The following is a 12,956-nucleotide window of genomic DNA, read 5'->3' as shown; positions in this document are numbered from 1 at the left end:
GTTCCAGCTTTCCCGTAACGTTTTCAGAGGCAGAGACCAGCATTGTGCCCTTAATCCCGTGTGAATGTTCCAGAGGTCAAGACTGAGGAATAAAATTCGGGATTTTTTTTTTTAATCCTTTTTTAATCGTCGCTTAACAAGAATCTGATTTTGCCACGTTCGCAGCGGAATCGGCTGTCCGCCCCCGGAAGTTTCCGCGGCTCCTGGCAGGAACTTTGGAAAGCAGCGAACGGGAACTCTTCGGGTCGAACCAGTCTGGCCCTTCCCGCGCAATTACAGGGAGGCCGCGCCTCCCGCTCCGTTCCCAGAGCGAGCCGCGTTCGTTATTTTCCGGCGGGCCCTGACGTCACATTACATTGCCGCCCCATCCTTTGCGGGAGGCGTTCCCACTCTCGACCCCGCCTCCGATCCACCATTGAGGGAGCGCGAGGGGCGTCCTGACGTCACCCAATCCGGTGCGGTGTTTTGTCTGGTTTGGGAAAAAAAAAAGTGGGGGGTGTTGGCGCCTTCCCTCCTCTCTCCCCCCTCCCCTCTGCAGGAACCCGAGGAAGACAAGAGACCGAGGTTTCCCCGCCGCCAAATGGAGGCGCAGAAAGAGAACATGCCGCGACGAGACCGCACCGAGGAGGAGAACGCGGAAGCCAGCGAGGCCTCGGTGAGTGTCCCTTCGCGGCTGCGCAGCTTTGCCATCGGGCTAGCTAGTCGTTTGGTGCCCAGAGAGGCAACCGTCCCGGTTGGAAAGCTCCTTCCGTCATCGGTCGAAGGGCTCGGAACTCCGCCCTCGGCGAAGGAGGGACAAGCGGCGCGAGAGGCTGAAAGCCATTGGACCGCGGCGGGAAAGCGCTCGTGCTTCTCGGTGAATCGGAGTCTCCCGCGGAGTCCTCTCTCTGCGATTGATTGCACGAGAAAGAGAGCGAGAGCCCGGCGGCCCTGGGCCTTTGAAGAAGCCTTGCGCTTATAAAAGGGTTTTTTTTTTTTTTTTTTTTTGGGTAGTCCATTGAGTTTCGTCTTTCCAGTTGGGTTTTGCATTTAACCAAGATGGATCACTGCCCAAAGGAGGAATCAATGCTAAAACAAATAAACCCAACCTCGTGACACTTCCAGAGGGGGGTAGGGGTGGGTAGTGTTACTAATTAAAAGGTGAAATCATGTTTTACGTCTTTATTACTATTGTTTTTAAATAGCATGGGCAAACAAGATGACAATGCCTTGCTTGGATTGTTAGTAAAAACGACCGTGAGGCAAGCTGTTTGTGTTACCTGGAAATATCCAAGAAGCGCTACGGGGCTGTAGTTTCACCACTATTGGGACTGGAATGTACACTGCTCAAAAAAATAAAGGGAACACAAGCAGAAGACATCCGAGATCTGAATGAATGAAATAGCCTTATTAAATACTTTGTTCGTTACCTACAGTAGTTTTGTGTTCCCTTTAGTTGTTTGAGCAGTGTATAAACTACTGTAGGTAAAGAACAAAGTATTTAATAAGGCTATTTCATTCATTCAGATCTCGGATGTCTTCTGCTTGTGTTCCCTTTATTTTTTTGAGCAGTATATTTTGCTTAGTGATGTATATTACATAGCAATTGCAGTCCTGGCAATCCCAGTTGCAGTTGTAACTCCAGATGCATGGGCCGTTAAGTGGGAAATAGCAATAGTACTTAGACTTATATGTTGCTTCACAGTGCTTTACAGCCTTATGCGGTTTTCAGAGCCACATATTGCCCCCAACAGCCTGGGTCCTCATTTTACCAACTATGGAAGGCTGAGTCAACCTTGAGCCGGTCAGGATCGAACTCCTGGCAGTGGAATGCAGAGTTAGCCTGCAGTACTGCATTCAAACCGCTGTATCACTACGGCTCTGGTGGGAGTCCCAGGTAAGGGCTGTAGGGGAGGCCCAGTACAGCCTGCACATGAATTAGGGGTGTGCTGCAGTGTGGAGCAAGTTTAGGAAGGCCAGGGAAAGAGGAGATATGTGTGAAAGTGCATTGAGGCTAGGGAAGGAATATAGGGGCTTGGTGCACCACATCTCTGGCTGTAAGAAGCTCCAAGAAGCTGCAGCATGAAACCACAGGTGTTCCTGGAAGCTTCAACCAACCTTGCAGCACAGCAGAAAGCCATTTTACCTTAGGAAGCACAAAGGGGCTTCTTGCTGTGCCACAGCTGTGGGGCTGCAAGAAGTTCCTAAGATGCAGTGCAATATGAACTCCATCCCCAACCTAGCTCATTAGCACAGGGTAAAGGGGTTTCTTGCTAGTCTGGAAAGTCACAATCAGCCCAGCCCTGTCCCAGCTGCAGTCACTCTTGCTTCACCATACTCCATTCTACTCAAGGCCATCTTGGATTTTAGAAAAGGATATGTCTGCATCTGCACATTCTTATTTTTCTACCCTTGAAAAACCCTTCATGCTTTTCCATTGCATCCTCAGGCTTATTGGCTCCTCTCACCATTGAATTGTTTTTCAATGGAGCCTTTACCCAATCCACAAGCATACAGTGGTTTACTTTCTTCAACTTCATACTTGAAAAAATGTTTTCTTAAGTGTCTAACTTTTAAATTATATCAACCATATTTGCCTATTTTTAACTGTTGGCCATTAAAACGCATCAGGGTGTTCTACTATAGTTTCCACAATTTCCTTTGCTGGTATTTATCTGATGACTTTAAGTTTAAAAAGATAAAGGCTTCCCCTGCCCAGTTGTGTCCAACTCTAGGGGGTGGTGCTTATCTCCATTTCCTAGCCAAAGGAGCCAGTGTTGTCTGAAAATGCTTCTGTGGTCATATGGCCAGCATGATTATATGCCAAGGCACACAGAATGATGTTGCCTTCCCATCAAAGTGGTACTTATTTATCTACTTGCATTTGCATTCTTTTGAACTGCTAGGTTGGCAAGACCTGGGGCAAGAACAGGAGCTCACCCCGTCATGCAGTACCTGGGTCTCAAACAGCCAACCTTCCGGTCAACAAGGCTTTAAGCTTACCTATCTTCAAAAAAATATATATAAGAACCTGTAAAAAATACTGTAAAGAAGGAATGTAGCAAGTTAAACACATGCCTATTGTATGTTATTCCCAATTCTAAAATTTAAAATAAAATAGTATTGCCTTTGGGCCTGTTCTGAAATGTTGCTAAATTCCTTAAGTAGGAGTTATGCTCATCTACATGGTGCCATGTTGATGACCAAGTAGAAAATTTGACTAATTGATGGGCCATAAACAAGATTAGGCTCACATAACAATTACAATAACAGATTCCCTTCTTTAAAAGAATGCATTTCAAAATCTGGATGTTAGAAGTGAATAAATTACACCTCTCAGTATATGTAAGGGCTTTTTCAATATAATACTATGATCAGTCCTGCCTTTGGACAATTATCCAATGTCATTGTTTCTAGATAATGTTGAATAAGATTATTATTAAAACTTTTGAAGATAAAGACAATTATAACGTATCACAACTTTTTTTCTCATCATACAGACTTTCTGTCAGAGTAAGCAGTGCTGCAAATTTGATCTTCAAGAAGAAAATAATACAAAATCTAATTCAAGTGATTTCAGCGATCCAATCTACAAAGAGATTTCTCTGACAAATGGTTACATCAATAGAATGACTAGAGATGAGCTGAGAGCTAAACTTGCTGAATTCAGACTTGACACCAGGTAACTGTGTGTGAGTGCATACATTTTCTGATGTGTTTCTTACTACATATGTAAAAGTAGAATTAATAAAGTCACCTTTTGTGGATCTTGTGTTTGGAGACAGGCCTATTCATTGTTTTATATGTACATACAGTACAATATTTAGTTTTAATAATTTGACATCATCCTAAGAATCCACTTGGACTGAGGCAAGGAATAAATTGCATACTTAAATTAAAGTTGGAACAAGAAGAAGATTTTAAAAAGTACTTTGCAGTTGGTGGTAGTTTAATGATAGAATGTAGGCTTCACACACAAATTAACCCAGGTGTTATTCTTGGCATTTTCAGGTAGAGCTGAAAGAAACTCTTGATTGGCCACCTAGACTTCCCTCTCAACTATAATTGACATTACTGGGGTTAGGTCTGACTTTTAAGAAAATAGCTTCCTATGTCAGTTATGTAATAGCATCACAATTTTTTTATATATGATGTTTTTTTTTAAATAGTGTACATGAAAGTGTTCCTTCTGTTCTCTGCCCTAGAGACCATTTAGTTCATCTGAAATCAGGGGTGAAATGCTCCCGGTTCGGACCGGATCGGCCAATCTGGTAGTGGGTTGTTTGGAGAACTGGTAGCAAAAATCCCTGCCCCCCTCCCCGCCCCTGCCCATGCCCACCCGGTCGCCCGCCTGCTGCTTCTTTTAAAAAATGCTTTTAAAAGGTAAAATAAAAGCTCTGACGATCCCAGCTGAGCTGCGCAATCGTCAGAGCCTTTTTCTTTAACTTTTAAAAGCATTTTTTTTACAATCTATTTGGCCGGATAGGTTGTAAAGAAATGCTTTTAAAAGTAAAAAAAAAAAAAGATTGCGCGCCACAGCTGATCACATACACACACTCCAGTGTGCTGTTCTACTTATCCCATGGCTCCTTTTGGCGTGCGTGGTGCGCACTGCACATGCGCAGCCAGCTAACTGGTAGTAAACCAGTTCAGATTTCACCACTGTCTGAAATGTAAATGAAAGGATTACTTATTTGTGCAGAAATAACTTCATGTCATTGCAAACAACTTAAGTAAAAACTGGAATACATTTTGTCTAAAAATAATCTCTTAAATTTCTTAAAAGCATAGGGAATTTTATAATCCTGACGAATGTTTCTATTCATGTTTTATCTCTCAATGGAGAATTACACAGTAGGAGCAACTTCCTTTTGAGGCTAGTTTGGTGCAAAGAGATCAGAGTAGGTAATTCTTGTCATTTCTGTTGGAGGAAGTTATTAAAAACAAGACTGGCATTTTCATGGAGAGATAATGTCCAAATGGATTAGGAGATGCTACATTTCTGTTCTAACTCAACAGTATACTAAAATATCCTAGAAGTAAACACTATTTTTTTTAACAGAGGAGTAAAAGACGTATTAAAGAAGAGGCTGAAAAATTACTATAAGAAAGAAAAATTAATGCACAAGCAACCTCCAAATGCAGAAGACTACTACAATTATATCTGTGTTATTGACTTTGAAGCAACTTGTGAAGAAAAAAATCAGCCTGAATTTACACATGAAATAATCGAATTTCCTATTGTTTTACTAAATACTCAGACATTACAAATAGTAAGTATTCCTTCCTACTTGATTACTGGATAGTTTAATAAATTCATGATAAACTGAGTTTTGCATTTTGAAAATAGATAGTGAATCAAAGATATTATGTTGCCCTGTGTGCAGTCTGATCAACAAATTAGGCAGCTTACGACTCTGGCATAATATTTTTTAGATCTTAAATTATATCCATAAGAAAATAATTACTGATATATGTTTGCTGCTTAATGTACAGGCATTTTGTGCAAAAAAACAAAACACCTTCCCTTTTCTCTTGCTAAGTGGAACAAGCATAACAGAAGTAAATACATGACTAGATTCCCCAAGTAGACAGTTTGGGAAAAGGAAAATGATTTTGGGTGAAAGACAACAAATAGTCCAAATGCCCTTCTTTGCTACTCTTCTGCTCTAAATGATGCCATCCTGATCCTTCAATTCATTTTTAAAATGTTGAGTCTAATGTTCTGCAGGTAATTAACACTGATCCAGTTGCATATCATGCTAAGCCATAATAGCTTAGCATAAATATGCATGCTCATTAGTTTTCTTCTATGGAGCGTGGCTAGCAAGTTACCCATCATTTGTTTAGAATTAATCATGCCATTTCAATATGGGCTACATTCCTAGCAGAATTAATGGAAAAAATAGGAAAGGCGTGTGGAGTGGCTTATGGCTATGTTCTCCAATTTGTTTTGGTTGGAAAGAACCTAGTCTGTATCCTGTATTCACACATCATGCAATAATTTTAAAAAAGGCATCAATAGTGGTTCACTGGCTATGCTGGTTTGAGTAAGGAATAAACCATTGTGGGTATGACGTGGAATCACAGGTGTATTCCTATGATATCAGATGGGGCTTTCTGTATTTTTTGGTTATCTTCTCATAGCTGTCCAGATACAGTGCCCCAGGGGTGGGTTCTACTTACCTTTACTACCAGTTCGCAATAGGGCTGCGCGTTTGCGCTCTCTTCGCTCGCGCACATGCACACTCTTCTACACAAGTGCAGAAGCTTCTGTGCATGCGCAGAAGCATTTTCATGACATCAGGGTCAGTGGGCTGAGTCTCCCACCGGTTTTAGTACCGGTTCTATAGAACCGGTGCGAACCGGGGGCAACCCACCACTACAGTGCCCCTAATATATTTCGACAAGTGTGTAATGACTGTATATCATTCTTTATGGCTATTCTTGTTACAACTCTTGGTACTCTCTGTGAACCTGAACCTGAAGTGGGAGTTGTAAGAAAGCCTCTAACCATGGCAGCAGGAACAGCAAAATATCCCACCTAAAGCACAAGTTTGGTACTGGCAGTACTTTTTGCTAAGGTTCAACTAATCATCATCATCATCATTATCTCTTTTATTAAACGTGGAACTCAGTCAACTAAACATTTAAAAATGTATCACAAATATCATTGACTAGCGCTGATGGTTGATATGGGTTGCTGCCAGCATCCTAGGTATTATAACAACAACAATAACAACAGCTATTATTAATTAAACATGAAACTCTGTCAACTGAGTTATTATTCTATTCTATTATTCATTAAACATGAAACTCGGTCAACTGAGTTGTTATATTGTTATGTTTGACTGATTGTTATTCCTTTGGATTAATGAGCTATGTAAGGAGCAGGTTTTCTGTGTTTTGTATCATCATGAAATGCCCTATGTTTAACTTCAAATTTTCAGGAAGACACTTTCCAGCAATATGTGAAACCAGAGATTAATCCTCAACTCTCAGATTTCTGCATTAATTTGACAGGAATCTCTCAGGTAAATATTCTGTCACACATTACACTCATAAAGAAAAACCTTTTTAAAAGATAAAGATTTAGACATTAGATGTATTCCTAATACCTGACTGCAAGCACAGCATGTAAATGAAGTGTGCTCAGATCTTAGTTTAACAACTGCAGTGATTCACTTAACTCTGACAAAAAGGTTATAAAATGGGGCAAACTCACTTAGCAACTGTCTCAGCAACAGAAATTTTGGGTTCAAGTGTGGTCATAAGCCAAGGACTACCTGTAATTCTTATGAGAGTTCTACATCGATGAAATCCGCTTTATTGCTTCCTTAGTGCCAGTTGCAGGAATAATGCAAAGACTGCGTGGGGTCCTCAAACTAGTTACATTCTTAGTAGCTCAATAAATTACAAACTGAGTTTTGTACAGCACCAGAAAAATATACATTTATAAATGTTGGTTTGTAATGGTTTGTTAGGTATTGAATCTGATATGGAGCAGTAGACATTTTAGATGCTTTTGAGATACAGACATTTAATGTTGATGTTAACTTGCTACTGCTAGTTCTTTTCTTATACATTACAGTTAGGCTCCGAGGAACAAAAAAAGGTTTTTCTACCATAAATTCTGTCTTTCTTCCAGTTTTCCAAGCTGAGAAGGGGTGGAAGAAGAGGGAAATAAAAGAACAACCAGAAAGATAGGGTGCTTGACAGGCTGCAGGATTTTTGAAAATACAACTTGTGAGAGTTGGATCCAGGACATCCCTCCCTTCCCTCCTGCCCCTTCCCTGCCACCAGCCATTAAAGAATATTAGATATATGAGGCAGATACTTCAGTAGTTATAAAGAAGTTTTTCACTGAATGTAATAAGAATGAATATAGGATATTTTATTGCATTAATAGTTATTGTAGAAAACAAAAAAGGGTGTAGTAGATTTTTAATAATATGACTTGACAGAAGCCCTGTTTATATTATTCTCACATTATATAATTAATACTTGAATTTCTTAATACAGTAATTGTATTTTCATTCATAATATTTCTAGGAACTGGTAGAGAAAGCTGATGAATTCCCAAAAGTTCTGCAACGTGTTGTAGACTGGATGAAACAGAAAGAACTAGGAAGCAAATACAGCTATTCCATATTAACAGATGGGTATGTGTTGGGGAGAGGTACATATATGTTTAGTTGGTGAAACATATTTATTTTTTAATTACAACCATTAAATTATGTCAATGTTCTTAAACCAATCTTTAGCTTTGAAAGGATTGTATTTCTGGAGTTGTTCAGTTTGGTTGTATTTGCAGCAATAAACTAAATAGGATGCTGTGATTGGAATGTCAGAATACCTTGGATCTTTACCCTGCTTGCTGCACATAATTAGAAGAAATATTTTCTGTTCTGAAAAGGTTATAGCAAATTTACTTTGATTAAAATTCAGAGCCTAGTAGATTACAACTTTTTGAATTCAAGAAAAGTAATCTGCATAGGTAACATTCATACATGAGCATTGAAGTCAGCTGTTTTATTCAGTGCCTATACATGAGCAGGGGATTATAAATATGCTAATTTTCTTTGACAGATAACTGAAGAATGACATTTATAGAACCTTACAAGGGAGTACATTCATATATCTGTTGATTATTTAATATTTGAGCCATATATTTTACATTTTGATAAGTATCATGTGTAACATAAGACAATAATAAACAACGAAATTACAGTACAATTGTACAAGTTAATGAATTATAAAACTAATGAAAAATATGATCAATAAAATGTCAAAAAACAAATCAACAGCATGGAATAAGACAATATTTCCATGAGAAAATGTAGGCAGATAAAATTCTTAGTGCATATTTGGGCCACTGAAAGAAGAATTTAACAATAGGTGTTGCCAGAAATAATGCTGGTGGTCTGTTTAAGATTCAGGGACTCTCAAAAAAAGATTTACAAGTTGTCTCAGAAAAATTGGGGAAATACTCAAAAAAATATCCAAATAATTTGCAAAAGAAGCTTAAAAGAACCTCCTGATGAAAAGCTAAATTGACATCCTTAAAATATTATGATTTATTTGTTTCTTTGTTTGCTTCTTTGTTTGTTAAAGGTCCTGGGATATGAGTAAATTTTTAAATATCCAGTGTCATATTAGTCGTCTGAAGTATCCTTCTTTTGCTAAGAAGTGGATTAATATCCGCAAATCCTATGGAAACTTCTACAAGGTTTGTTGTCTGCTTGTTTCCTGAATCATTCAGATTCTATTGAGAAAAGCAGAAATTCAGAAATCGGGTTATAATAATTGGCAAGTTAATGAATTTAACTATATGCTGTGGCTCGGACAGAAATGGCAAATCTTTGGGGCTTGGCATGTCAAAAACTCAGAAAATACATAAGTTCATTCTGCTGGCGTGTAATACATACATATTGGGGGGGTGCGAGAGAAACAATTCTCTATTCACTCACCCACCCCACATCCTGAGCATTGGCACTTGGCAGCAGTGCTAAGGCTGGGCCTGGAGTGGAGGTCTGACCTCAGCTTCAGACCTAACCTATGCTGTCACTGAAAAAGGCCACTTTGCACTATTTCCATTCCTCAGCTTCCAAAAATTGTGCTTTTGAAAGTAGTTTTTGGGTGTTGGTAAATTATGGCATAAATGCTGGTGTGTTACCCAAAACTTCGTAATGTGTCAGATTTGACATGCATGTTACAGGTTTATCATCACTGAGCTAGGAAAAGTACACTGTTCAAAAAAATAAAGGGAACACAAGCAGAAGACATCCGAGATCTGAATGAATGAAATAGCCGTATTAAATACTTTGTTCGTTACCTACAGTAGTTTTGTGTTCCCTTTAGTTGTTTGAGCAGTGTATAAACTACTGTTTGTAAAGAACGAAGTATTTAATAAGGCTATTTCATTCATTCAGATCTCGGATGTCTTCTGCTTGTGTTCCCTTTATTTTTTTGAGCAGTATATACAAAGTTTGGGCTAAAGATTGCCCCTACTGAGATATGTATGATAGGTAGGATATATATGGAGTTATACCGCCATTCATTAGCCCTTCTGCAAATTCTAAATGGGTTGGAAAAGAGATGCCTTTTTTATATAGTTTTGGAGCCATTTTAAGCAGAGAAATTCCATGTTGGTTTTAACGTTTGATTCCATGTTGGTTTTAACATTTGATACTGATTTTTAATTGAAATGTTTTAAATTATGGGCCAAATTTCATTTAATTATTTTTAAAATTATTTTAACTTTTGTGTACAAATGTTTTTATTTTGGCTGTTCACCGCCCTGAGTCTGAAAGGAGAAGGGTGGTATACAAATCTAATAAAAGATAAAGATAAAGATAAAGAAATGGGTGCCTTAAGCATCCCTCCCATTCTGGTGATGTCCATAGTTCACTCCATGTAACTTCAAAATACAGACAATTCTCACTTACTGATCACAATTGGGACCGCAACTCCATCAATAAATAGTTATTAAGTGAAATGTCATGTGATTGTGTGGAACTTTTGATGTAAATTCCACTACAGTTATTAAGTGAATCAAGTCTTAAGGACTTATGCAGTCCTTAAGATCCCAAATGGAAATAGCTTGACTGTAAGATGCTGTGACCATCGTAAATGGGCACTGGTTATGGACTGCTTGAATTGTGATCACATGACTGTGGGGACACTGCACTGGTCATAAATCTCCTTTTTCAATGATGTTATAACTTCAAAGTCGGTTAAGTGAGGACTATCTATATTGAAGAAGACCATGTAGAGTTTATGTAGGAGCACAAAAACTGCTTACCTCTGCTAGATACTGCATGTATGAAACTCAGAATCTGAATGTTGCCTTTTGTTGCCCATTCTTTATTTTTCTAGAACTGCAGCAACTGGAACAACAGATCTATAAACATTCTTTGGGGCAATGGGCATTATTTGACATGTGAGAACAAGTCCTATGTGCTCTTATAACATGGGCACCTTGAAGGACGTGGCCTGTTGTAAAAGATCTCTTTGCTGAAGGAAAACTGGTTCTCTTGCTCTCCACCATCCTTCCCAGTATTTCCCTCCAGGATATGCTCTTAATTGTCCAGCTTTAACTTTTTTTTTGTCTTATTTGGTGCAAGTGGACATACTTTCATATAACTATAACTACCCATCATTTTTGCTTTCTAAGAATGCCTAAGTACCTGGGTTGGCATAGAGACATTCTCAGAAACAAAAATGCGAAATGGTTTGGTATGCCAAATATTGTCCTTTTATTCATTTAAATTAAATCAGTTTATTTTAAAATTACACTCCTTCATGTAGGAAATATGCTGGACTTCAGAGCATAGCTGGAATATGCAAGACCCCATTGCCATCTTACATTTACGTGGGCAGGGGTAGAATTTAGAACAGCTAGTAATGTAGACAGATCGATACTGCATTTTTATTTGGTCTGCATCTACTCAGGATAATTCAATTCATTTTCCAGGTTCCTAGATGCCAAACAAAGCTGTCAACCATGTTGGAAAAACTTGGGATGGACTATGATGGACGGCCTCACAGTGGGCTGGATGATTCCAAGAACATTGCAAGAATAGCCATTCGAATGCTTCAGGATGGATGTGAACTCCGTGTAAATGAGAGGCTGCACGGCGGGTATCTGCTAGCAGTCCCTTCCTCAACTCCAATAGAGGGCGCTCCAATCCCACAGATGCCGAGGTTTCGATAAATATTAGGAAGTGAGTTACCCTGCCTTCAGGCCCATATTCTTGCTATTCAAAAGCCATTTCAAAGAGTTTTTAAAAGGTACTCTATCCCCAATTTAACCCCTTGCAGAAATTTACAGGTCACAGAGCATCCACTGAAAGTCTCTCTTAATTTAGCACTCTAAATTAGTCACGCTAAGTTTCATTTTAGTTATCCAAGAAATTTATGCACTTATTAAATGGTTTTCTCTGAAGTAAAGTCAGACATTTGATCTGTACCATTTGTAAGTGTAACATTTGATCTGCGGATATAACAACACTAATAAGATGTTTAACATAGTTGAATACTACGGGGAATGCATCTTTGCTGATCTTTTCTTTTACTGTTTAATGTACCAGAAAGATCTATTTGATTTCATGTCACAGTGACCAAATTGTTTCCTGGTATGCGTTAGTTTATCTGGGTTTGGTAAATTCTTCACAAAGGGGATTTGTTTTTTTAAGTTTGATCTTCCTTACCCAGTTGATGGAAAGTTCTAGTAGTAATACATTTTTTGATGTATATATTGATGTTCTAAGATTGTTGAGAGACCTATTGGGCCAATATTAGTTACCTTTTAGCCTCATTAAATTCTTAGAGCAATTTAAGTATTTCATTATATTTCTATTGAAATAACAGAGTGTTTAACAAAGATTATTGTACTTTTCTCCTTCCATTACATCTACAATAGCATGGTGTAACTTACTTCAATATCCTACCCCAGCATTGTTAAAAAAACAGAGAAGCAAATTATTTCTGTAATAAAGTAAGCTTTGGCATGGATTTTATGCCAGTATTTTATTCATATAATCAAAGAGAAACAAATCACTTCCCTGTAGATTATTATGCCAATCTTTGTTTTGACATTTCAACTTATTTTTGAAAGGTTTGCTTTAATAAATACAATTTATGTTTTTAATGTTCTGAACCATTACTTAGCATGGCACATTTTAATATTTATTGCACAACTGTTACAAATTTCTAACTTCAGATTGATTTGTTACATTTTGCCACTTTCATGGGAATTCTGCACAAATTGTTGCCTAGAATGTTCTGAGGGAATGGATGACTGATTCAAGTCGATTATTGACTTCAGGTCTAAACAAGGATTCAAGCCCATCTTTAATCTATTATACCTCACAGTGGCTGTGTACAGTGTATAGTTTGGCACTGTATGCAGCATTGGTTTTCTCTTGAAAGCCCATTTTGTAAATATTCTGCTTTCTTGTAATCTGTCCAGAGCA

At 38.4% G+C, this 12,956-nt stretch overlaps 1 protein-coding gene across 1 annotated transcript; it reads left to right on the top strand.

Annotated features, from left to right (window-relative positions):
* Positions 1 to 401: 401 nt before the first annotated feature.
* On the top strand, positions 402 to 12,631 carry ERI1 (exoribonuclease 1). The gene is made up of 7 exons (XM_070935399.1): positions 402 to 655; positions 3,480 to 3,661; positions 5,042 to 5,252; positions 6,930 to 7,013; positions 8,032 to 8,141; positions 9,094 to 9,208; positions 11,456 to 12,631. The coding sequence occupies exons 1-7, from the start codon at positions 581 to 583 to the stop codon at positions 11,693 to 11,695; spliced, it is 1,017 nt and encodes a 338-aa protein (XP_070791500.1). The 5' UTR covers positions 402 to 580; the 3' UTR covers positions 11,696 to 12,631.
* Positions 12,632 to 12,956: the final 325 nt, after the last annotated feature.

This window comes from Pituophis catenifer, unplaced genomic scaffold (genome assembly GCF_029215685.1).
Source record: "Pituophis catenifer annectens isolate HBS135680 unplaced genomic scaffold, rPitCat1.0.hap2 SCAF_2, whole genome shotgun sequence".
NCBI lineage: Eukaryota > Metazoa > Chordata > Lepidosauria > Squamata > Colubridae > Pituophis > Pituophis catenifer.
Note: the sequence above shows the minus strand (reverse complement) of the source record. Positions and strands in the feature narration are given on the sequence as shown.